This window comes from Leishmania braziliensis (assembly GCF_000002845.2).
Source record: "Leishmania braziliensis MHOM/BR/75/M2904 contig, possible fusion of chromosomes 20 and 34".
Classification (NCBI taxonomy): Eukaryota; Euglenozoa; class Kinetoplastea; order Trypanosomatida; family Trypanosomatidae; genus Leishmania; species Leishmania braziliensis.
In genome coordinates, this window is record NC_017948.1 from 318,710 (window position 1) to 342,368 (window position 23,659).

General features: G+C 55.2%; 3 protein-coding genes across 3 annotated transcripts; all 3 read left to right on the forward strand.

The window, feature by feature from the left end:
* Positions 1 to 1,717: 1,717 nt before the first annotated feature.
* On the forward strand, positions 1,718 to 5,821 carry LBRM_20_5190 (hypothetical protein, unknown function; the record flags this gene model as incomplete). The annotated part of the gene is made up of 1 exon (XM_003723020.1): positions 1,718 to 5,821. One exon carries the CDS (start codon positions 1,718 to 1,720, stop codon positions 5,819 to 5,821), a length of 4,104 nt encoding a protein of 1,367 aa, XP_003723068.1.
* A 2,854-nt stretch (positions 5,822 to 8,675) lies between these two features.
* On the forward strand, positions 8,676 to 9,329 carry LBRM_20_5200 (conserved hypothetical protein; the record flags this gene model as incomplete). Its single annotated transcript, XM_003723021.1, has 1 exon — positions 8,676 to 9,329. One exon carries the CDS (start codon positions 8,676 to 8,678, stop codon positions 9,327 to 9,329), a length of 654 nt encoding a protein of 217 aa, XP_003723069.1.
* Positions 9,330 to 19,568: 10,239 nt separating this feature from the next.
* Positions 19,569 to 22,658, forward strand: LBRM_20_5210 (hypothetical protein, unknown function; the record flags this gene model as incomplete). The annotated part of the gene is made up of 1 exon (XM_003723022.1): positions 19,569 to 22,658. The coding sequence occupies one exon, from the start codon at positions 19,569 to 19,571 to the stop codon at positions 22,656 to 22,658; it is 3,090 nt and encodes a 1,029-aa protein (XP_003723070.1).
* Between the last annotated feature and the right edge of the window lie 1,001 nt (positions 22,659 to 23,659).

A 23,659-nucleotide genomic window follows, 5' to 3' on the forward strand; every position in this document is an offset into this window, starting at 1 on the left:
ACGTCAGCTCTTTTTTTGTTTCGTTTTCGACTGGACACAAGCGTGCCTCTGTGCCTCGAGGATGTGCCCCCGTTGCACCTCTGCGCTTCTCTCACCCTCACGTGTTTTGTTTTTTCGTTGTGTCCTTCCCCTTCTACCCGGTGTGCACGTTTGGTGTGTACGCGCAAGCGCTAAGCCTCACTTCGGTCGCTTGCGGCTTCGCTGAACATAATTGCTGCATCCTTCCCCCCTCCCTACAGCATTTTTTTCTTGGCTGATATATGAGTTTGCACTACTTTCCCCTGAGGAGGGGAGGGATAGAGAGGGGGGCTGGGCATGGGTGTCCGTCAGTCACCGCTGGACTGTTTCCTCGTCTCTGTTGTTCGTCACCAGTGCGATACCTTTCTACACAAAATGCATAAGTGTGCCGCGGCATATCAGGCCATGCCTCGCTGATGCGGCACGGAAGAAGGAGAAAAAGGGGTGACTCTCCTCCCTGAGCAAGTCGCTCTTAAGAAGAGACTTTGACGTGCCCACACGCGTGCGGCCCACCGCTTCCTGTGGCTGCTTCTCGCAATGTTGGTGTATGTGCGTTTTGCATTCGTAATGCATCGCATCTCTTTCTCTCTCGGCTGCCTTTTTGGATGCTTACCTACACCCTTCTGCCCTCACTCCTCTCTGAATGAACCAACGTGCCTACAAACACATGCCTTGCACCCCTCTGACTGCGATAACGACTGCAGCGCTCTTACCTCTAGCTCCCTTGCCACGTCGCCACAACCTCCCACCTACTCTCGCTATACTCCAGCTTCTCGCAAAGGTGTCGAGAGAAGAGGCCACAACGAAAACCATCCCATAGGCGGCGAAAGAAAGCAGCAGATGGTGTTCGCCAGCACATCTTCTCCAACGACTATCAAAAGCAAGAAAAGCAAAAGTGTTTTGTGGAGCTCTTTGCTAGGTTTTTGCGTGTCTCTGGGTACTGACGTGGGTTCTCCCCCTCTCACGTTGAAATCCGCACAACCGTTACCAGCACTCTTCATTGCTCTCTACATCTCTCTGAGGGGTTCATAGGCTGTCCTTCACTACTCATCTTTTCTTCTCTCCTTCGGTGTTTTTTTTTTTCGATTTTGCCGTTGTAATACACCGCTCTTGCTTGTATGTGTGTGTGTGTGTCGGTGTGCGGGTCCTGCACATCATTATTGAGCCACCTTGTCTTTCCCTTTGAGTGTGGTTGTCTCCCTCGTTGGCGGCAGGCCTCTCCCTGCCGGGGATCGTTTTTTTTTCTCCTTATTTTCGCTTTTTCTCTGGAGGATCTCTCTCGCTGCTTATGTACATGGCGAGTTCTCTGGTTTTACCTCTGCGCTCCCGCCACCACCACCACCACCCCCTCCCGCTTCCTGCTGCTCTTGGCACTTGTGTATCCATCTCTTTGGTTCCTTCCGCTTGAGCTGTGGACCCCTTTGCCTGCGTAGCGGTGTGCGGGAGTTGCCTTTCCGTTTCGTTTCCTCCTCTCGATCGTGTCTTCCTCCCCCTCCCCTCCCCCCTATTTCTCTTCTCCTCTCTCTTCGCTGGAAACTCTCTCTCTCTCTCTCTCCCCCCTCTCCTCTCCCTTCTCTGTCTGGAGTGTCAGTGCTGTGGTAGATAGATCTATACACACACACACACACGCACGAAGAACTCGCAGGCCGCGCATCCAGAGGAAGAAAACATAAACCAAGCACGGTCGCTCCTTGTGATCATGCGAGCCTCCACAAGCATGGACGCCGCCTGTGACGGCGACAACGGCACCAGCGTGCGGATTCCATCTGCAGCGTCGACCACCAGCGCCCGTTCGAGTCGCCTATGGCAGTCGACGGTTCGCTGGGTGGAATCCAACGCTGTGCCAGGAGTGCACGCCTCCTCCGAGACTCCGCAGCCGATTCGAAAGAACGCCTTCCAGTCGTCTCCATCCTATTCCCCCGTGTTGGAATCGTTAGACGTGCCGCTCGCTAGGATGGCCGCCACCGCAGCGCTAACGCCTACAATGACCGAGGAACGTGACGACCATGTGCTCAGCGCCTCCCCCAACGACGAGGATACCCGTTCCGATAAGCCGCGCACCAGCCTGCACCGAGGCGGTGAGTACCTCATCGCGTGCTCTGCATTTTGGCACCATCATGGAAGCAACAGCGGTGGCGGCGGCGGCGGTGGCGGTGGTCGGGTGGTCGCCCATCGCGTCCCCGCGCCGCCAAATCCTCCACGACTCTCCAGCTCACCGCAGCAGCAGCCTCTGCAGCAACCAGCGAGTACCACCCCACAGACAACGCCGACGACGGCAATTTCGTTGTCGCTCAGGGAAGCCAAAACCGCCGCAGTAGGCGCACAGCGGGACGCCTCCGTCCGGAGCGGGTCGCCGCTGGAAGAGAAGGCGGAGGATGCTCTCGTCACCCCGAGACTGCCATTGCTCGAAGGCAAGCACACCCGTAAGGAGAGCACCGATGTTGAGCTGAGCTCGAACCATCTGGCGAGGCTTCCGCCAGGTGTGCCACTTTTCCAACCAACGAAAGTAGACCTGCCATTCCCCACAACGGCAGCAGAAAGGCAATGGAGGCCGTCACCCCCTGCAGCGGCTGCACTGCCGAGGGGTTCCTGCAACCCCCGGACCCTTGCGCTAGAACACGACCCTCAACGCTTTTCGAGCCGCTGGCATCCTCAGCAGCCGCAGCAGCCACGGAAACCCATCAGCAACTGCTGCTCGGAGGACTGTAACCTTGCAGCAGTCGCCACCGCCTCGATCCTCGCCTCCCCTCTCACAAGCGACACGGACACACGTCCCAGCGCCGGCGAGTTGCAAGCGCTGTCATTGCGGCCCAACTCGAGACTGTCTGGCTCAGCAGGGCAGCTCCTCTCCATCGCTAGCTCTACCGACCACCGCTATTTATCACCTCCCTCGTGTACCTTAACGCCGTCACCTCTCTTGCTGGGCACGTGCGGCACCGATACACACGCTCCGCTGGTATCAAGTTTAAAGTGGTCGTACTCGCCGCGGGCGGAGGTGGACCACGCCGTCGTCATCTCCCCTTTCTCCACCAAGTGTCGAGGTGGAAAGCACAAAAGAAATCAAAAGCCAACACGCGTTTCCTCCGGCAGCTTGCTTCCGGCCGTTGGGCTGGCGGTTGGGCTGCCAGGCCTTGGCACCATCGAGCGACTGCTGCCTCAACCACAAGCACCACTGCAAGGCCCCCTCTCACCAACGCTGCGCGCAATTCCGAAGGGGTGGGGATCGCCACCGCCGATGAGCAACCCCAACAGCCCAGCGAGCATTGCCTTGGGCAATTTGTCGCGGGGTGCAAATTCAAATGCGACAGCAGCGCTCTTGGCTGTAGGGGTGGCACCCAGGCCCGCTTTGGCGGCGTCGGTGGGTTGTTCCGACTTGGCACTCTCTCCGATTGATGAGCAGGCCACTGAAGCTCAGCGCGAGAACACTTTTGCACGACCTCTTGAAGCCAATGTAAATGCTCTGTTTAGCGGCAGTGCGTACGCCGACGTTCGTGCGTCGACTGAGCTTCACGTGCTTCGTGCCCTTCCAGTAGCGCGAGCATCCGTCGACCACGCCGCGATGGAGACCGCAGTTGCCGCAGCGGGGGCGCCGTCGCTCGCTGCCCCGCACCTGTCGCTGGGGCAGAATGCCACGCCGTGTATGACACGTCTATCTGCATGCGAAGTGCTGACAGCAGACTCTACGTGCCACACTGCGGATGTGCCACCACACACGCAGTTGCTGCCTGTCTCGGCGGCGGCGACGGCGATGCTGATGCCTCAAGGTCCACCCTTCGGAACACATTCATCTTCGGGCACCCACGAGCGAGGGTGTAACGGTCGCCCGTGTTGTTCGACAGAACCCGCATTTGCTTCTCTTCTGACACCATCGGTGCCAGAAGACGGTCTCGAGTCAGGCGCGGTGGCCTCAGGTGCGCCTTTCTCCGCGTACTCGACCTCCCCGCGCAATCCGCAGGCACAGATGACACCCATATCACTCGAACCACTGCAGCAGCTTTACAGCGGCACCATTAGCAAGCGCGCAAGTCGCGGCACCGCCCACGACGAGCGCGACGGAGGTGCTTGTCGAATCAGATATAGTGTTGGCGCAACTAACGTCGCACTCAGCCACGTATTGAGCCCGCTGATAGCCTCCGGTGCGGTACCGAAGGTGGCAGCGGCCACCAGCCGCTCATCTCAGCAGCCCTTGCGCTCCTCTCTTGGGTGGGAAAGACAAGCCGAGGATGCTGGGACGGTCACTTCGATGTCGCCGGAATTCGAGGTCGCCAGAACGCCAGGCCACAAAGGTGGCAGTGATGCAGTGGCCACCGAGAAGGCAGTTGTGCCGAGTGTAGGCACCAACCCAATGCAGTCTCCAGCGCCGTTGCCACTGACAACGCCTCTGCAGGGCTCGCAGAGGGCGGCGTTTCGGTTCCACAGTGTGATCCGACGGAGCGAGGATCACGGACGCAGTTCCTATTTCCTCTCTGCCCACTCACCGATCAACCCCTCCGTCTTGGCGGAGAAAAGGCGGCCTGATATGCTGAAGGAGCAAGACAGGATAGTGGACAGGGGCACTTGTGGCGACGGCGGGGGTGAAAGAACTCAGTCACGCGTCTTCACAACGTCGCTGCAGCACTCGGTGAGTGCGGTGGCAGCCGGCAATGTGCCCAGTAGAGCGGAGAACCTCAAGGCAGGTCGAAGACCCCGTTCCCGCCAGCGTCGAACCCGTGAGCTGCTGACGAGCAGCAGTAGCCTCAGGGAGCCGTGGACGGGCCTGCAGCTACCGCGCTCCACCGCGCCGGGCAACGTCTCGTTCACCAACGCCACGGGACAGACACTGCACTCTGTCGCCTTCCCGACGTGCAGCCCCGGTTACAGAGCCAGTATGCGGCGCATGAACAGTGACGTGTACTCCAGTATGCTCACCTCTTCGACCAACTCTATTCACTCATCTCGCGAGGACAGCCAGTCGTCCTTCTATCTGAACAACACCACTACCGAGCAAGGCGCCTCATCAGTGATGCAGGCTGTCCCCTCGGACACGGCTGTGGTCATCAGTGCGGGCGCTCTCGCGCCGCTGAGGGCATCCGAGCACACAGCCTCCCCGAAGGATCCTGGCATACACAGGAAGTGCAAACGCGGCAACAGCGGAAGCAGCACTTGGAGCCACGGTCAGCGGAAACGCGAAAGTCGTAGCAGCGGCCGGGCTGTCGCGAGTGCAACTTCGTGTCGGTGTCGTGTAACCCGAGACCACGATGCTGCGCTGGAGAACGCTTGCAGCAGCTGCAGCAGCTCGTCGCACTGGCCGCTGTCCTCGCGCACATCAATCTTATCATTTGGCTTGGAGAGTCCAGCGTCTGCCTCGCCAATTGGGACTGCGATCCTTCGACAGAGCGCTGGTACCGCTAAGGGGCACAAGTTCGTGCTGGGGCAGAGCTGGAGCTCGCTGCGAGCGGCGAGTGCGAGCACGGTCGCGTCGCCGAGATCCAGCGAGGAACCGCCGCACCCCGACGGCTGGAGCGCGGGGCACAGCGCTCAAAAAGGCGTACGTTGCAGCTCCAGGGGTGCGACGCCGTTGCCGAACCGGGTACCGTCCTACTCGCAGCGACACGGCTACTTGCAAGATGCGCCGCACCAATTCTTCAGCTTTGAGTCGCCTCAGCAGCGTGAAATTCCCTGTCGACTAGGCACCATCGCAAAACAACACACCGTTGTGGTGCCGCAGGTCGCCTACTCTTCACCTCCGCAAGATGTAGCCGGTGAGCCAGAGGGCCACCGCCACCAGCACCAACAGCAGCAGCAGCAGCGCCGACCCGGCTAGCATCATCAGCGCAGTTCAAGTCCTTCCGGCAGCTCTTCATACAGACCTCAGTAGCGCAGCCCACTGCGCCGAGCAGTCGGCGCGTGGTTGAGGAGGGAAGAAGGGAGAGGGGAGGCACTGTCACTTACAGCATCGTGCGCGCACACGCACCTCTTCCCCCTTCCTTTCTTTTGGTGGCCTCAGCACAGACAAATAGAGAGAGCGTTGGTGCCCACAGTGCAGCGCTCACTTTGAGTGTACGTCTGGGGGGTCCGCTTGTCTGTCTTGTAGATTCCTTCCTCTTGTTTGGCCCGCCTTCGTTGTTGATCGCACACCGTCGCCAATCCCTCTCTCTCTCATCCACCGCCCCGTCCCGTCTCGGCACACTCTTTCCTTCTTCTTTATCTTCTCTAGTTCTCTTCGCTGCTCCCCTCCTCAACTCTTACCATGCTGGACACCGTTAACAAGGCGTAGAGAGAGAGAAAACGTGAGACAAGAGGAGAGAAGCAAGGAGCAACTTGTGTTTGCACACGCACACACATCTATAAACCCCATCCCCCTCTCCATTTACTTGGGTCACACCAGGTTGGGGCCGCTTCGATCCTTGTTTTATTATTACCGTCATTAGTGCTATTCCTCTTTCGCTTCTTCCCTGCTTTCCGTCGCGGTGTGCCTGTGTGCGTAAATAGCTCTAAGTAGAGTCAACGGACCGTGAGCGCAACCGTCTCTCTCTCTCTCCCACCCCTTCCTTTCTCGTAGGAGTCGCCAACGCAGCAGCCACGCACCGATTGGACGCATCATGGACTGTCATCATTGGTTGGTCGGTCTCTCGACCTTTTTTTTTTCGTCCTCCGTGCCGACTCAAAGCGTACAACTGAAATGAAAGGAGTCAAACGCCACAACACCATTAGCACGAACTACCCATTCCATGTGGCCGCGCCCTGAGCCGTAGGCTGGATTTCAGGCCACCACTTGCTCGCACCCTACGTCCTCCACCGTGTGGCCCATCTCTCTCTCTTTGGCGATACACAGCCAAGCAGTCAACCCTTCTTCATTTTTTTTTCTTCCTTGGGTCGTTTGTCTGGCGGAGTCACTGCTGTCATAGCTCTTTCTCCCTTCGGAGTTGTGCTGCTTACAGCGGTTCTTGCTCTTTTCTTCCCCTCCTCCCTCACCCCATTGACTCTCAGCTCCACCCCACTAACTCACCAACCCATCTTGTGCGATCGCCTCGTTAGTTGGTATTTAGGTTTTCCCACTCTCTTATGCATGTAAATATGCTTGTTCTGTAAGGTGTGCCCGCTATGGTGACACACCTCTGTCGAGTAGCTGATTTTCTCTTCTCTTTCAACTGTTGTCGTTATGCCCGCTCTTCTGATTCATTATATGTGTGTGTGTGTGTGTGTGTGCGTGTGCTCTTATGTTCTCTAGTGTGAATGCCCTGCTTGCCTCTTTTCTTCTCCCTCTCTCCCCTCCCCTTCTACTGGTTCTCTTTTGCCCCCATCTTTCAGCTCATTTGTGATTCAGCAGCGAAGCCGTATGGTAGGCGCATCGGATGTGACACATACACACAAGAACGACCAAATATCTACATGTATATATATACATATATATATATATATATATATATATATATATATGTGGATATAAAGGTGTGACTTATAGACAGTGAATGCTGACAGCGAGCTTCTCTCTCTCTCTCTATACTCTTGCCTTTCTTATTGTCCTCTTCCTAAGTCAGCAAGCGAGTGCATCCGTTGCTGTGGGAAACCTTTCTGCGCCCCTTTCCTTTGCTTGCTCTGTTGAGCCTTTCTGGCATAATTCTCTCTCTCTCTCTGGGCATTAGCAGTGCAGCAAGGTCGGGGAGAATAATTGCGTTTTCTTTTCCCAACGAAAGTGAGCTCCTTCTTCTACTTCGTCAATGCTGCTTCTAGTTTTCATCTTCTTTGAGTATTCGCCCCAGTGACCCTATGACACCTTCTCTTGTTAGTTTCGCTGCCCACGTCTCCCGAGTGAGCCCCCCCCCGCTCACCCCGAGCCTCTTTATGTCTCCACTTCGATGAGCAAAAAAAAACGAGACGAACGGGTGGCCCCGCACTCTTGTCAGTAAGCAGACACCGCACCTATATGCGCATCGATGTCCCTGTATCGAGGACACACTATACTCCTGTCGGTATGGCCTTGGTGTAAGCAACCCGATCGTATAGGCACCACCCAGAAGGTTGAGTCGATTGCGACAAATATGCGGACTCACCCATGGTCTGTGCGTAACTCTCTCTCTCCTTCCTTTCACCTCCTCCCTCCCCCCCCCCCCCCCCCCCCCCCACACACACACACGCACACGCACTGACGTTATCACCAGCCCCTCCCGCACGGCCAAAGATCAGGGACACGCTCACTCGCTGACTGAGGTTTGCCCTTCTTCTTCTCACTCACCCCCTCCCCCGATAAGGGCGTGCTCCTGGCCTTTTCCTTGTGTGTCTTTGATTTTCTCTATTAGTGCAGGTCAATGAACTCCTCTGGGTCAATGCTCATGGAGCGGCTACCCAGTGCTCGTCGAGCCGGCGGAGTCGGAGTCGAAGGTAGCGGGGCCCTCGTAGTCGGGATTAGCGGTAGTGGTAGATCACAGCAGCACACCACCTACTCGCCAAAAAACTCGTTACAGAGCAACGACCGTCCGCTGCCTGTCTTGCGGCATCCCGTCAACAGTGAATGGCGTGGGATGTCACCGCTGCAGTATTCCAACCTGCCCCTTGGTGGCGGTGAACAACCCATCCTCAGTGGGCAAAAAAACCATCTACCTAGCGGCGACGCGCAGCACAGCACACCCCCGCACTTGATGGGGGAGAAGAACAGCAACAGCAACAGGAGACCTCCGATGACAACGCCGCACTTGCCGCCGCCTGGAGCTCACGGTAGCTCTGCCGGTCCTAGACCGGTTCCACCGCATGTGCAGAGCCGTGGGCCGGCGCCTCCGGTGAGCCCCAACACCGCTCATGGGATGAGCAGGCCAGTGAACTGGAGCGCCATGTCTGGCAATCCAGGGCCCGTGAACTGGCCCCCGGCGTCCTCGCAAGTCCAACAGGGTCAGCATGTCATGCCAGTAGCGCGTGGTCCACAGCCAAACTCAGTAGAGCCAACACGATTGAGGAACGGCAAGAAGATCAAAGATGTGGAGAGACGGCAGCAGCAGATTGCAGGGGCGCCGCACGAGCACCAAACCTTCTCTGGGCCGACGAAGAGTGCCGTACTGCGACGCAAAGAACAACTTCAGCTACAGCAACGCGACGCCAACTCGGGGAAGCACATCAAGACAACCGTAGGCAACGACAACTCGTGGGTGAAAGGGCTGGCCTACTCGACCTGGGTAGACTCGCCAAAAGGGACGTTGAACCACCTCGACCGCGAGGGCCCCTATAAGCGTCAGCCAAAGGGCAACAGGAACCTTCGCAAGAATAAAAGGACCGTGAGTCGAAACAGTATGGGCAAGTCCAGCTTGCTTGTGGAGGCACTTCGAAACCTCTTTCGATGACGAATAATGTGCGTGTGTGTGTGGAAGAGGAGCAAACGGCGGAAAGAGAAAGAAAAAAATGAAAGACTGAACGGTGGTCAAGCAAGACAACCGGAGCCAAACTGTTTCCCTGAGAATGAAGTAAAAAAGAGAGCATTAAGGTAAGCGAGTAGAGTATCCTTGTAATATAGCCCCAATATGTTTGTGCCCCATGTCTCCTTCGATCGCCTCCCATCATTTCTGTCTCTATCTGCATATACTCGAGCGGAAGCCAATGAGGATGCTCCTTTTATTCCTTTCCCTCTTTTTGTTTTTCTACGTGCTGCTGTCGCCGCCGCCGATGGCCCTACTCCTCCTCCGCCTCCCCCCTTCTATCCTGAGGTAGTACATTGATGTAAACCAAATATGTGCGTCCTTGTTCTTCCTTTGGCTTTTTTTCGTTGGTCGCTTTATCGGCCTCCTGGCCTCTTCTCTTTATGATTGCGTATGAGTCTTTATTTTTTGTTATTGTGGTTATTGTTTGGCTGTTTGTACCCACCGTATCCTGGCACCTGTGCAGGTATTCTATCAAGCCTCTCTCTCTCTGTGGGCACAAGCATGCATACAGGTCAACACTCAAGCAGAGAAACACAGAGAAGGACGCCGGCATCTTTACTGCCACCCCGACCCCACCGCTTGCCCTCTCATTAGCTATCAGATTATTTGTGTTCCTGGGTGTATGCTATCTCAGCATGTGCATGTAGTGATCTTCTTCGTTTGAGCTTGTTGTCAAGCTCTCGGTGCACTCATCGTTATCCACATTTTCGTTAAATTTCCACCCTCTTTGTGGGTATGTCGGCTTTGTCTCTATGCCTGTTTGCCCATTGTGCTGACTTCTTCTCCTGTGGATGGCAGGTGTCATCCGCAGAAGCTCATGTGCCTAGCTAAGTGTATGTATATCTTTGAACCCTCTTCCCTCTCTAGCTCTCTGCATTCTTTTCCTGAGTTCATCTCTCTCGTCATTGAACTTTACTTTCGTTCGTATTTTTTTTTGAATTCGACGCGGTTTGCTTTCGCGCTCTTTTCATCACTGCCATCAGCAGCGATGCATTGCTCTGACCTCCCCACGTCGTAGGTACTTGACCCTGCCACCACCAGAACTGATCTGGCATTGGCAGGGGTAGGAGTACTACTTGGCTTCCCCACCCAGCGTAGAAGCACTGAGTCCTGGGATACCACACACCTAGGTGTCCCCACCCACCCACCCCACCCCCATCATCAGGGGTGTAGGAAACATCCAGACGAGGAAGAAGCAGAAAAACACAATGGTGAGGAGACGATCTGTGCGTTCCCCCTTCCTCTCCCGTAAAGGCACACACATCGTCACCCATGCGAGCATGTTCGCCCACAAACCCGCACTTTTCGCTACGTAAGAAGTGAAAAGAGGAGAGGGGAGCGCACAACAAAACAAACCAATGACAAGTCTGCGTCGCAACTTCAGGAAGTAGGGCTACCAGGAGAGGGAGAAAGGGAAAGGAGGTGGTGGTGGTGGTGGTGGTGGTGTGTGTGTGTGTGTGTGTGTGTGTCTGTCGTACGTGGGAAGGAAGGAAGGAGAAGAATTGGAGAGAACGGAAAAAGCGGACGCGCATGGAGAGAACGGGTGGCAAATGAACATCCTCAAAGTGAGACGAGCAAAACGGGGAAAGGCAGGCAGGTCAACTGTCTTCAACGCTACATTTCCGCCGCGTCTTTGGCTGCATTCATTCTCTTTTGTCGCTGATCGCCGGGTGTATGTGCGTACCACCTGGGGATCTTCATAGTTTGATCGTTGTAGAGCTACAGGCAACACATCTGCACTCCGCGAACTCGTGTTTAGGTGGCCATGGCGTTGAAAGAAGGGGACTAGAAGAAGGAATCCAAGCGCAAAGAAGGGAAAAAGATGTCACACAGGAAATGCAGCACATCAGCAACCAGAAAGGCTTCACTTGTAACGTGCCAACATTGCAGACTGGCATCTCACACCTGAGCCTCGAGCCGAGGGCTGAGAAAACCTTCAGAGCCACAGTGGTTTGCCGACTGTAATGCAACCGCTCATTCGCAGCTCCCTGACGAAGTACAAATTGTCCAGCCTCGTAACTTTCTGTTGCGCGTGTCGCTCTATCACGCTCTTCCCTACACTTTAACGAAACTTCTTAAGGGCTTCCTTTACTCAGCATCCTCGGGCTACCTCTGGGTCTTGCGAAAAAAAAAAGAGGAAATTGAGCAACTGCGCTTCATTCTCCCCACTTTCAGTTCTCTCTTTGACGGCGGGGCCGGGACACCACTCAGCGCGTGGCCTCTCAGGGCCCAGTGCCCCACACTCTCTGTGTGGCGAAGCCAGGCAGCCCCCCTACCCCCTGCCAATGCGGAGCCACGCCTGGCGGTGGCGACCAGCAGAATAAGAGCGGCTGTGAGGCGGCCTGCGGAGCGAGGGGCGGGCAGAGCTTGGGACAAGAGGCCGTGCACCGATGACCGAGCTAGCGCACTGCTGCAACGTGCGTGTCCAGCGCTGCTTCGCACGCCGCGATGGGGTCTGTGAGAGGGCCGTCGGGAAGGGCAGAGTTTAGAGCTCGTTTGTAGGACACTGAATGCGCTGTAAATAGATTAAAAAAAAACATCTTTTCTACCTTGCAGCTGCAGCATGCAGGCACCGAGGCTTCTGTGTGCCCATGTCACGCACACAGACACCCTAAACAACAGGCACATGCATCGGGGGGAGTGTGTATGGAGTGTAAAGGGATAGGCGTGTATGCAGGAGTCTACTCTTCTAACTGATATTTGTTTGCTTTCTGTCGAGTTACGTCCCCATCTCCACCCACTCACCTCTGTTCACACCTGGGCCTTCGTTAAGCTAATTGTGTTTGCCCATGAGCTGGTCGTCTTTCGTGTGTCTGGTCTTTCCCTTCTTTTCCCCCCTCGCTTTCGGTACTTGAGTGAGTGGTGCACCTGTGCCTTCGTGGACCTCTCAGTTGTGTGTGTGTGTGTGTGTGCGTTGCTTTTCTCCTTTGTCGCTCTCTTTCTTCCACTTCTTCCTACTCCCTCGTCCTGCAGTGCGCTCTTCCCGCCACCGTCACCGTCGCATATGTGTACACCCGCGATCACGACTGTAGTGTCCCACAAACGCCTCCTCCTCTCCCCTCTTGTGTGTTCGTGAAGCATCTCGCCTCATCTTTGGGGGTGGGGGAGTCCCCCTTTTCCCACTCTCCGTGTGGCGAACTACCTGAACCGCCTCCCTCCCTCCCTTCCTTCCTCCCCCCTCCTCCTCCTCGCTCTTCACGTTTCTTCGCTTCTTTATTTTCTTTTTTCGACCCCATTCGCCTGAGCATAGCGCACCTCACCCGCGGCGTATACCTCTTCACGCATCTTTGGCTGTTATTATTGTTGTTGCTTTGGTGGTTGCCTCTCCCGCTTCTCTCCCCTTTTTTTATAGGGGCATTTGCTCGTTTGCGTCTCCATCTTAAGGAATCCTCATGTTTAGTAGTGCAATGGCGCTTCTCGCTCATGGAGCGCTTGTGCGTGGGTGTCTGCGTCTGGGCGTCCCTCGCTCTCTAGTGGTTTTTTTCTTTGTTTTTTGAGTGCGTGGGAGTGTGTGTGTGTGTGCTCGATGGGTGCTCTGCTGCCCATTTTTTCTGTTTCTTGTTAGCGTTCTGGGTTGCTTCTCACTTTCGTTTCGTTGCTATATTACCTCCTTTCTCCTAGGCGGACGTGACTTTGCTATCATCATCACCCATCCACCGCTTTCCTTAAGTACCTCACGTTGCCCTCGCTCCTTTTGGTTGGTTGGCTTTGTTCGCTCTTAGGCGTCGATTCACCCCACTCCCCCACCCTCTTCCTCACTGTTTCCTTCGTTTTATTTTATTTTCGGCACTTGTATATTGTCTCTCTGCCGGTGTATCCGCATGCTCTCATCGTTGAAGCAAGAAGAAACGAAACTTTCAAACAACTAACACGGGAGACGGACGTGGAACTCGCCACTTGGACGACACGGACAGAAGTCGGGTGCAAAAATGTGGGAACGGGAGTCGCGATTCTACAAGGAGAGAGGTGAGAGGAGGAGAAGTGGTTTCACAACACTGCCCCTCGCTCTTTCTTCGTAGCACTACTGCCTCAGTGCGTCGATACAACGCGGCGTGTGACGACACGTGTGACTATGCGTCAGCTTGACATCGGATACCACCAATGCGATGGTCTCCGCCTCCTCCGTGTGCCTTAGCATTGTATAGACGTCTCTTTATTTCCTGTCTTCCTTCTACACTTTCTCCTTTTCCCTCCTCACCACCCCCCTTCTCTCCCTTCGTACTCTCGCCGCTACGAAATGACGGGTTGAACCACTACTCCTCACCCTCGTCCTCTTCCCCTGCGCGCACACACACACGACTCCTTCACCCTCCTACGGCCGCACCCGCACACCGTTCTGTGTGTGTTTGTGTATGGTGACTGGATCTCCACGCTTTCATTTGCTTTGACTTTTTCTCCCCTTTTAGGTTTCCACTTTCCTCTGAGCTAGCTTCCCCTCCCTCCCACACACACACACACACACATATTCCGCCTTTCACCAGCGCATCACCCACCCCATCTTCGCTTCACGTGTGGCTTGTAGTCTGTGCATGTATGTGGGTGTACGCTGTTCTGTGTGGTCTGTACGTCTTGCTAACCATCTTCCTCTCTTCCTTTCCCTCTCTGTGTGCTTTCGTTAACTCTACGATGTTTCCTCATGAATGTGCAAACGGCACTGGTCATATATGTGTGGACGTTTGGCGGGGATTTGTGTCTGACCATTGTTCTCCTCTTTGAGCCTTTGACCCCATAATATATGCCCTTCTCTCTCCCTCTCTTTTCCTTCGTTCTACTGCCCCCAATCTCAGCAAAAGCCCAACAGACGACGAGGAAAGAGACTACGCGAAGGAATGCAGAAGAAACCGCTCTTGCTCCTTTTCGTTCTCCTCCAAGGAAGAAAGACAGCAGGCGCTTTCCTCGACTAGCAGCACTCCCCTTCACCCTCCGGCATTCCTCCTCTCTCTGCCTCTTCCTCCTCCCCTCGACCCCCTTTTTTCTTCGATGGGGTCTTTTCCTTGTTTCTTGACTGCTATTCCTTTTCCACCGCCACCCCTCCTCCCCTCACCCATCTCCGCCCTCTCTCCCTCTGCCTCTTTGCTTTGCTCGTTCCCTTTCTCCCCGTCCTCTTCTTACTTTGTTTCTCACTCATCACTACTCTCTCTCTCTCTGTGCGCCTATTATCCCTCTCTCAGCGCACAGTTTCTTTCGGTGTTTTGGATCTGTTTTTCTCTTGCCTCCTCTCTCTCTGTTCTGCCCATTTCTGTTACGGTCTTCTCCGCATGTCTCGCTTGTGGTTTCTGTTTTGCGCTTGGGGCATCCGTCTCCTCCTTTTCCTTTTTCCATCTTCTTTTCCTTCCCTCCCCCCCCCACCGCCACCTCGTTGTCTTGGGTACGCCCTAACTCTGAGGCCACCGACCCACCCCAGTGGTCAGCCCATTCCCCTCATACATCACGTCACCTCCCGTGTGATACTCTATTTTCTTTTCACTGTCACTGTTTCGTGTGGGGGGGAGTTGACCTGATTCAATGAACTTTGATTTTGCGCGCTCCATTAACGTGCCCTCCACCTTCTCTCCCCCCTTCACCCCTTTCCCTCTCACAGGGGTGTAGACATCCACTTGCTTTGCTCCCTTTGGAGGAGGTCGATGTAATGCTCTTCCTCAGACGCCTATTCACTTTCTTCTTCTGTTGTTGTTGTTGTTCTCTCTTTTCTGTTTGTCCTTCCGCGCTTTCTTCTTCACTTTCCTCTCTCAGCCCTACATGAGCTTCTCTCTCTGTTGCTCTCTTGTGTTGGTGGATGTTTTTATTTTCCTCTTTGGTATCCGCGACTGCTCTGGTGCATTAGAAAATCCTCTTTTATCGTTTCTCTGCTTTGTCATAGCCGTTACCAGCACCCCACCCCACCCCCGCCCATCACTCGACGACAACAACTAACGTGATTTTCTCTCTCTCTGTATTTCTTCTCTTTGGTGCCTGGGCGTGCGTGTGTGTATTTTTGCTCTTGTTGTTCTATGAGGGGGTGTCGTACTCTTTTATGTTCTCTTCGGTGTCTGCTCTGGTCGGTTTCACTGCTTCTCTCTCTCTCTCCCCTCCGCGAGCCCGTGGTGGTGGCCTTTGTATCTTTCTTTCACTTCACTGGCACAACCATTTTTTGTTTGTTTTTACTTTCTGTCGTGTGTATCTGCTCTCCCTCTCTCCCCCTTCCCCGCCCCATGTGCATGTATATATACATGAGGGGGAGGGGGAGAGAGGGAGAGGGCACGTGAGTGGAACAGAGCGAGTGTGCGCTGGATGGATCGGCATCGAGTAGGCAAAGACAGCGAGAGAAAGAGGACAAAAAAATAAAAATCGAAACGGGCAGGTGAGACGGCAAACAAACCGGGAGAACTTGGCGCTTAGTCCCACACACATGAAGTTGAAGGCCGAGCGGGAGAGAAATAGAGACCTTGACGTTGTTCAAAAATGAGCTCAAGACAGCAACGGATCCCTTATGTGCATATACATGAAGGCAGGAGAAAAAGAACACGCTAGTTGATCTAAGAAGCGTTACGTAGAGAGAGAGAGAGAGCAAGAACTGAGATCTGAGGATCTGCACCTTATGATGTTCGACGTCTCTTTCTTTTCTCTGTTGTGTCAAGCAACGGTGCAGCTACCCTGTTTGAGGCTGTATTTCTACACGTAATTTGAGCGAGTGAAGAGGGAGCGTGTGTGTGTAAAGAGCTACTCTTCCTGCTTTCCATTCCCCTCAAGACCCGCGATCTCTTCTCCACAACCATCACCATCACCGCTCCCACTACTCGACTCCTCCAGTCTTTTCCATTCACTCTTCGCATCCCCACCTCTTCTTCTCTCAAGTTCTACTACCGCTATTCGTGCACCTCCGCCATCTCTGTGCGTGCATGTGTGTCCTTTTTTTTTACTTGTTTTCTGTATACGTTCTTACTTTTTCTCGCGCCTTCGCTTGCCATTTTATAGTTCAGCTCGTCGGTCCTCCTATCATCACGCACAGAAACACACACACACTCACCTAAAGCCATGCAAATTCCAAGCTCCTGGGCGTGCGTGTGCGTCCCCTGATGTGTGCTCAATGGTCTTCTCCTTTTCGCTCACTCTCTTGTTCTGTATGTCTCTTTTTCTGGTTCTCCCCCTTCCTTCCCCTCCCCCACCGTCATTTCCTACTTCTTCCCTTCTCCATTGTTTGCTTGTTGGGGAACTCGGTTTCTCTGCTGCTAACCGTTATGTGCGCACAGCAGTCACTGTCATCTCCCCTCTCATGTTCCTCCCTTCTTCCTTGCCCCATCTTGTGCTGAGCTGTTTCCTCTTACCCCTCTCCTCGATTCGTCATTCTTGCCTGTGTTAAAGTGTTTCTCGCTTTCTTTTCATTGTTTTTTTTGTTTGTTTCCCCCACTACCTTTGCCAGGATGGCTGTGTCGTTGCAGCCGTCGCCGTCGTGGTGGTGGGGTGGGGGGAGGGGGGCTTTTTTCGTCTCTTTGTTGCCGCATCGAATCACCTTTCTTTCGCGGCTTTCTTTTCTCTTTTGTGGGTGCGCGGGGGTGTCGTCGTTGTTGCTGTTGCTGTTTTGCCGCTGCAGCTGGGCAGACATGTATGTGTACGCCTGCACATGTCTGTACAAAGGTGCGCTGCATCTCTTGTTTCTCTCATTTCTCTTTATGTATTCGGCTTCCTCATGGTGCATTCGCACTCATATATATATATACAGGAACATGGGTGTATGGTCCCTTCCTCTAGCTCTCTCTCTCCCCTCGCCTGCTTCCCTTGATCGCCGCGCACCCACTCTTGCATTATACGAACTACATGTTGTGTGTACATCCTTGCGTACGTGGGTGTTCATTCGGATATCTTTGGTGTGCTTTGACCTCTTGATCATTTATTCCTCGCCCATTCGATTCATCTTTGGTGCGTTCTGGGAACCTTAGCCGTCACTATGGTGATTGTCCTTTGTTTTCTTCCTCTGAGTAACTCACTCACTCACTCTGACCTCCGTTGGCTTTGCACTTTGCTCACCCTTTTCTTTTTTTCTCTAGTATGCCTTCCATCTTCTTGTTGCTGTTGTTCATCGCCTCACACACGCACGCACGCGCAAACACAAGGAAGGCACTTTCATTCGGTTGTGCGCTGCACACACTTCTCTTTTGCTTGCGTGTGGGTGTCTGTGGGTGTGTGTGCTTCTTTCTCTCCGTCTTCGGCGTCGTGTGCATACGCCAGTCTGTATGTGTGGGTAGGTCAATAGTGTGAAGTTGCGTGGAAACTCCCGAGAGTACGGCCTCTCTGTGCGTTGATAGCGTCCTTCTTACGTTTTCCTCGGTTCATTTCACGCTACCGATAAGGACAAAAAGGCCCATGTGCCCCTTCTCATCCCCAATAAGAAGTACGTGTGTGTGTGTGTGTGTGTGTGTGTGTCGTCGCTGTAGCGCACGTGGCACTCATCCACCCCCTTAAGCCTTTGCACACTTTTTTTTCAGACAGGAGAAGGCAAAGGGGATGGGGCATCAATAGCAGGAGCACCCGGTGGAGCTGCTGATAAGGGAAGGGGCAATGCTTCGCAGAAAGGCAGTGCCGAGAAGATGAAGAAAGCCTGTGTGGGTTGGTGACGGCGGAACCAGTTGCACAGACAACTTCTGTACCCCCTTAGCAAAAAGAGAACTTTCGAGGGGAATACCGACTCCCTGACACGGCACCTGTTTCGTGAATCCTAAAGATCTCCCCCTAACCTTCCCGTTCCCTTCTTCGCGTGCCCCCGAGAAGCCCGACATCCAAGCCAGCACATAACCCGCCTCTCTGAGCGGTGCGGTGCGTAGTGAGACGGTGCGTATAGGGTGGGGCGCTGGTGTGCGCACATTCCGTTTCATCCTCACTCGCCATCGTTGACTACCCCTCTCCCTCACTACCCCCTCGTTCGTCTCTCGCTCTCTACCAATCTGCCCCATTATCCCCATGTACCGCCTCTCCCGACACGGCATCTGCACTGGTACACACACGCATGTGTATGTATGTACACACACCCTATCGTGAGGAATTACTTAATGGAAAGCGTCACCTCTGCTTGATTTGGAGTATTTTTTCTCTCTCTCTGGACGCCACTCTTTTTCGCTGCTGAGGATTTATTGGGCACAGCTGTACAGCACTCTTCTGTTGTTGCTTAGCAGTACAGCTCTCCTACGCATACTACCCACGCGCACATCCAAGCACAAGCGACTCAGGAATACATGCAGGGATCATTTTCTCTTTTCGGCCACTGCACTCACGGGAACACTTACATGGGTGTGTCTGTGTGTCGCGGCTGTGGTGTAGCTGCACCGCAGTGAGCCCTCCCCCTCTCACCCCCACAGCTGCTTTGGCATGCAGGCAATTTGTGCTTTGTGTGTGTGTGTGCGGGTGCGTGCGTCTGGCCAACTCACTTCCCTCTTTCCCCCTTTCTCTTCTCCTCTGTCGGTGCGGACGCGTTCATAGGTGTTTTTCTAAGAGGTTTTCCTCTTCCAAAGCGTTCATTCTCTCTGAAGTACAGCACATGACGTCAAACACCACTCGACTCCCCCACAGCCCTCTCACAGACCCCATCGCGGCGTGCGAAGCAGCGCTGGACACGCACGTTGCAGCAGTGCGCCGGCTCAGTCATCGGTGTACGGCCTCTTGTCCCAAGCTCTGCCCGCCCCTCGCTCCGCAGGCCGCCTCACAGCCGCTCTTATTCTGCTGGTCGCCACCGCCAGGCGTGGCTCGGCATTGGCAGGGGGTAGGGGGGCTGCCTGGCTTCGCCACACAGAGAGTGGGGGGCACTGGGCCCTGAGAGGCCACGCGCTGAGTGGTGTCCCGGCCCCGCCGTCATCAGGGGTTGTGTAAGATGATGAAAAAAATTACAGAATGGAAAGTGACGTCTATGGGCCCTTCTGTGGGCGAATGTGCAACGCTCGTTTTGGTTTCGTCGTTGGCTGGCGCCGTCTCCCCTCCCCCCTCTTCATCTTACCTCTCCCACCCGTTCTTTCTTTTCTCGCGTCATTGACACCACCCACACGCAAGAAGCATCACCTCTGTTGCAGCAGTGACCGAAGAATAGGACGAACGCAAACTAGCGTCTCCCCCTCCCGACCCTCTCCCCCTGCGCATCACACCATCCTGCCAGTGCCACGCAAAGAGAGGCAGACACGCAAGAAGCAGAAGGCCTCGAAGATGAACAAGGCCTTCGAGCTACTGCGCCGCTCCGCCAGCAAGATCGAGGCGAACAGGAAGGACAGAAAGCAGAAAGGCGATCGGAAGGACAGAGGTAGACACCCCAGATCGCCCAGGACGACGACGTCGCCGCTGAAAAGCACGCACCAGCATATCAATAGAGACAGTGGTTCCTCAAGGGGCGAGAAAAAGTGGAGGCAGAAACTTGCGGAGAGTAAAGTCTTCAAGCGCCTGATGCAGCCGGTGTACAGCGACGATGATACTGGCGATAACTGCCACACCCGCGATGACATGGTCAGTAATGGCGACGCACATCGCCTAGGCGAGATACCCTCCCGCTCCAAGTACCTTCTACCAGACCAGAAGTCCCATTTCGCGAATCACCCCAGCTACCTGCCACTGGCCGAGCAATGTAGGCCACTGCAGCCGTCCTCCTTCACGTCCCTCACGCCGCGGCAGGGATGTCACCAGAAGCCTGGCCAGAGTAGTGGCGACAACAATGACGGAGAGGTCGGTGGCCACACCTACGGCGCCATGGGCGAGGAGGTTGGAGTCGACGATTATAGCTATGCGGAAGCGCAGCAGACGCATCAGGAACGCCACCACGGCATTGGTCACGTCGGTTCCCTATACGAGGGTGCTGTAAAAAGTATTCAAGGAAATCCGCACCGCATCCTCACTGCTAGCATTGGCAGTAGCGTGAGCGGCGCGTCGTCTGTTGGACCAACTGGACTGGCACTGATGCCGCAGTTTCGCTGGGTCCCGAAGCAAGGCGGCGGCGGTCTGGGCTTCAACCCTTTCATGAACTTTCGCTATCAACCGCAGCAGGAGTGCATAGCGTCAATACTCCCAACCCCTTGGATGAACACATCAACACCGTTGAGCGATGCTCAGCAGCCGGACGACGAGACACCAGAGCTGCTGCACGGTGTGGCTTCCCCTGAGCATGAGCAGCAGCAGAATGAGGGGCAGTTGCATGTCTCTGGTCGCCACAACAGCTACTCTATGTTTTACGCTCTCCCGTCACCGCCGCCGGCGCCGCAGTCGGTTCCCTTGACACCCCCTAATTGCGAGACGGGGACCCTTTCCTTCTATGGCCCCATCGGCTCCATCGGTATCGAGGCTTCCTGCAAGCGGCGTGCCGTTGAGCAGCAAAGCGGGACGGATGGCGCAGCGGAGAGAGCCTACAAGGAGCGCTCCTCTCGAAGACCTACTGAGCGAGAAGAGACGAGCATTCAGCTTCTCACGCAGCTCTGGTGCGATGTGAACCTGCTGCGTGATGCTCGCATCGTCGACTCCCCAGGCCTGTCGTGCAACGACGACGAGAACGACGACTCTGCAAGCGGCACCAGCTCTAGCACTAGCAACATCGAGTCGAACAACGATAACCGCGAGTTTGACGAGGCGGCCATGGCGGCACGTGAGAAGGTGCGGCAGCGTCGTCAGCAGTACTCAGCCCGGTCGCCGTCCTTCTACTTCAAGGACGGTGATCTTGCGGTGCTACGGGTCGAGGACAATGCCGAGGACTCAACACTAGCGCCTGCCCCACGCGCCACAGCGGTGCACAAACCAGTGGCAGTCAGCGCTCAACATCAACAGCGCAGTGTCCCATCCACTGTCAAGGCAACATCGCCAGCTGCGCTGACCGGAGGTCGAAGAGCTGTTGGGGGTGTGGCCGAGACTTCCGTACATAGGTTGGTAGCACACGAGGTGGCATCGTCGTCCTCATCCTCTGGAAGCTCTGACAACGACAGTAGCGATGATGACTCGAACAGCGATGAGTGCAACACAGGCGAGCGCTCCTCCGGCTTCGGCTCGGACGATGACGATGAGAGCGTTGATTCAGGCGACGCAGTCAGCCCACACAGGAACGACAACGACGCCCACGGCAACTTGACCCACCTGCACAGCTGGAAGAAGCGCTCCTCAATTCACGCCAGCGCCGGAATGGGTCGAAGCGTTCTTGAGTATGGCCAGTACGACTTTATGAACAGTTTCACCATGAACGAATCGTTTGTGTCACACATGCCGGACGGTGGTGGCGGCGCCGGGATAAACCTGCTCTACGTACCCGACGACTACAACGACGGTGGTGAGGCGGCGGCAGCGGGGGATCTTGTGTTGAACTACACACCGCGTCACGTAAGTACCAAATCAGCGGAAACCTCGGTAAAGATGAAGCCTCACCCCCCGCTCTCACCATCTATTCCATCTCAGTCGCAGGAGCGGCACGGTAGCCCCTCAATCTCGGTGGCGCGGGGGTCAGCCGTGGGGCCGTCGGGCAATGGAGCTGCCGTCACTTCCCGACGCGGCCAACGTCGGGTAAACAACGCAACTGATATACGCTCTGCGACGGTGCAGAACACATCGCATCATGGAGGCAGTACTAGCAGCTCTAGCCACCACCACGACGGTGGTGGCTGCGGGCTGGGGGAGCAGCTGGCCTACGGAAGCTCCTTTGGCTTGGGAAGTCGGCACAATTCCTACTTGGCAACACCGTGCGATGAAGCTCACGATGCCGCCTCCGCGTCACTGAGTGTATATGGGGTGGTCAGTGGCAACCCCAATACGATTTCCTCCGGCACCTCCATGATGGGTGGGGACGGTGAAGCCTTCATTACTAGGGGAGTCTACCGCGACAACCGGGATCAAACCGTAACCCCTGCAACTTTCGGCGTTGTGAGTCGAGGTCCCGCAGCACCTCTGACGGTCGGCTGCGGTTCTGCTGTGAAGACATGTAACGCCGCTAGTCAACAGCTAACGTTGCCACTCATTGATCGCGGAAGTGTTAGTCCCGCCACGTACAGTCGGCCTCCCAGCGCTGCGCAGAGGCTGCGTGTACCTGTGACACCGACATCCCCGCAGCGGTTAGCCCGTGGAACGAAGACAGTGTACCCAGGTGGCTACCTGCCCCCCATCACGCCGCCTGTCACCCCAACGGCAAAAAAGACCCCGGCGCAGCGCAATAAGAACGCCGTTTCAACGTCAAGTTTCCGCGACTTGGCGAATGCGAGCATCACACCAGGTCTAGGAGACATTGTCGGAGGCAAATCGTATACCTCGCTTGCGTACGAGCTACCAGGAACATGAGGTGAGGAAACGTAGGGTAGGGGCAAGAAGATGGTCGAAGTCGCTACCGTCCACGCACTGGAGCGAGTCCATCCATGATATGGATGGACTCGAATCTCACCTTCGGCTGTGTGTGTGTGTATATATATGCGTGTCTTTTGCCACGAACGCCAAGCCCTCTTCCCCCTCCCCCTCCCTTTCGCCCTCCTCCTCTCCCTGATTACTTCCCGAGTCTGTCAGTTTTTTGCGGTCGCCTGGCTCTCCATGTAGTACGTGTTTTCGCGTCAGTTTAAAGATGATACCTTTGGGTTGATGCGCACATGCGGGGAAAGGGGGGTTCCATGTTGGCGGCTACGCTCTGCGTTGAATGTGCCCATGGCTATCTTTTCTACCATTGCTGTGTTAGCCTGCTGCTTCCCGCTTTCTACGCACCTCTCTCCCCTCCCACGTCCATGCCCACAGAGAGAGAGAGAGACAGAGACAGACAGACATTAAAATGCTGGTCGGTCTGTGGGTGGTTGGGAAACTCCTTTTTATTTTTTTCTCGCGCGCGCGCTCTCCCTCTCGTTGTTGTTTTTTGGATTGTTTGCCCAGAGCCGCGCATCAATGTGAAGTCTCTTATCTTTGAAGGGTTAGGCAATACATGCCTTTTCGCTCTTTTATTTTGTGTTGTGGGGAGCAGGGCCGGAGGCCTGTGCTCCCTCCCTCCTCGCCATCCCCACTACTGCGAGTGTATTTGCTGTTTTTTTTTTGCCCTCATTTCTCTTCTTACTGTGTCATCCTTACCAGTTCTTTGCTCTCGCTCTCTCTTGGCCATTCCCGCTTTACGACGACAACTCCTCTCACTTCTCCCTCCTGCGTACACCCGCACACAAGCTTGTTTCCTAGCTGAGGAGCGTGCATCGGCTGGTGTTGCCTCCGCTAGCACGCCGCCATCAATCCAGCGACGAGGACGAAAGGGAAAACGCACTACGAACTGCAAAGTGAGCCCAGCACAAGCAGAAACAAAAGGTGTGCCCAGA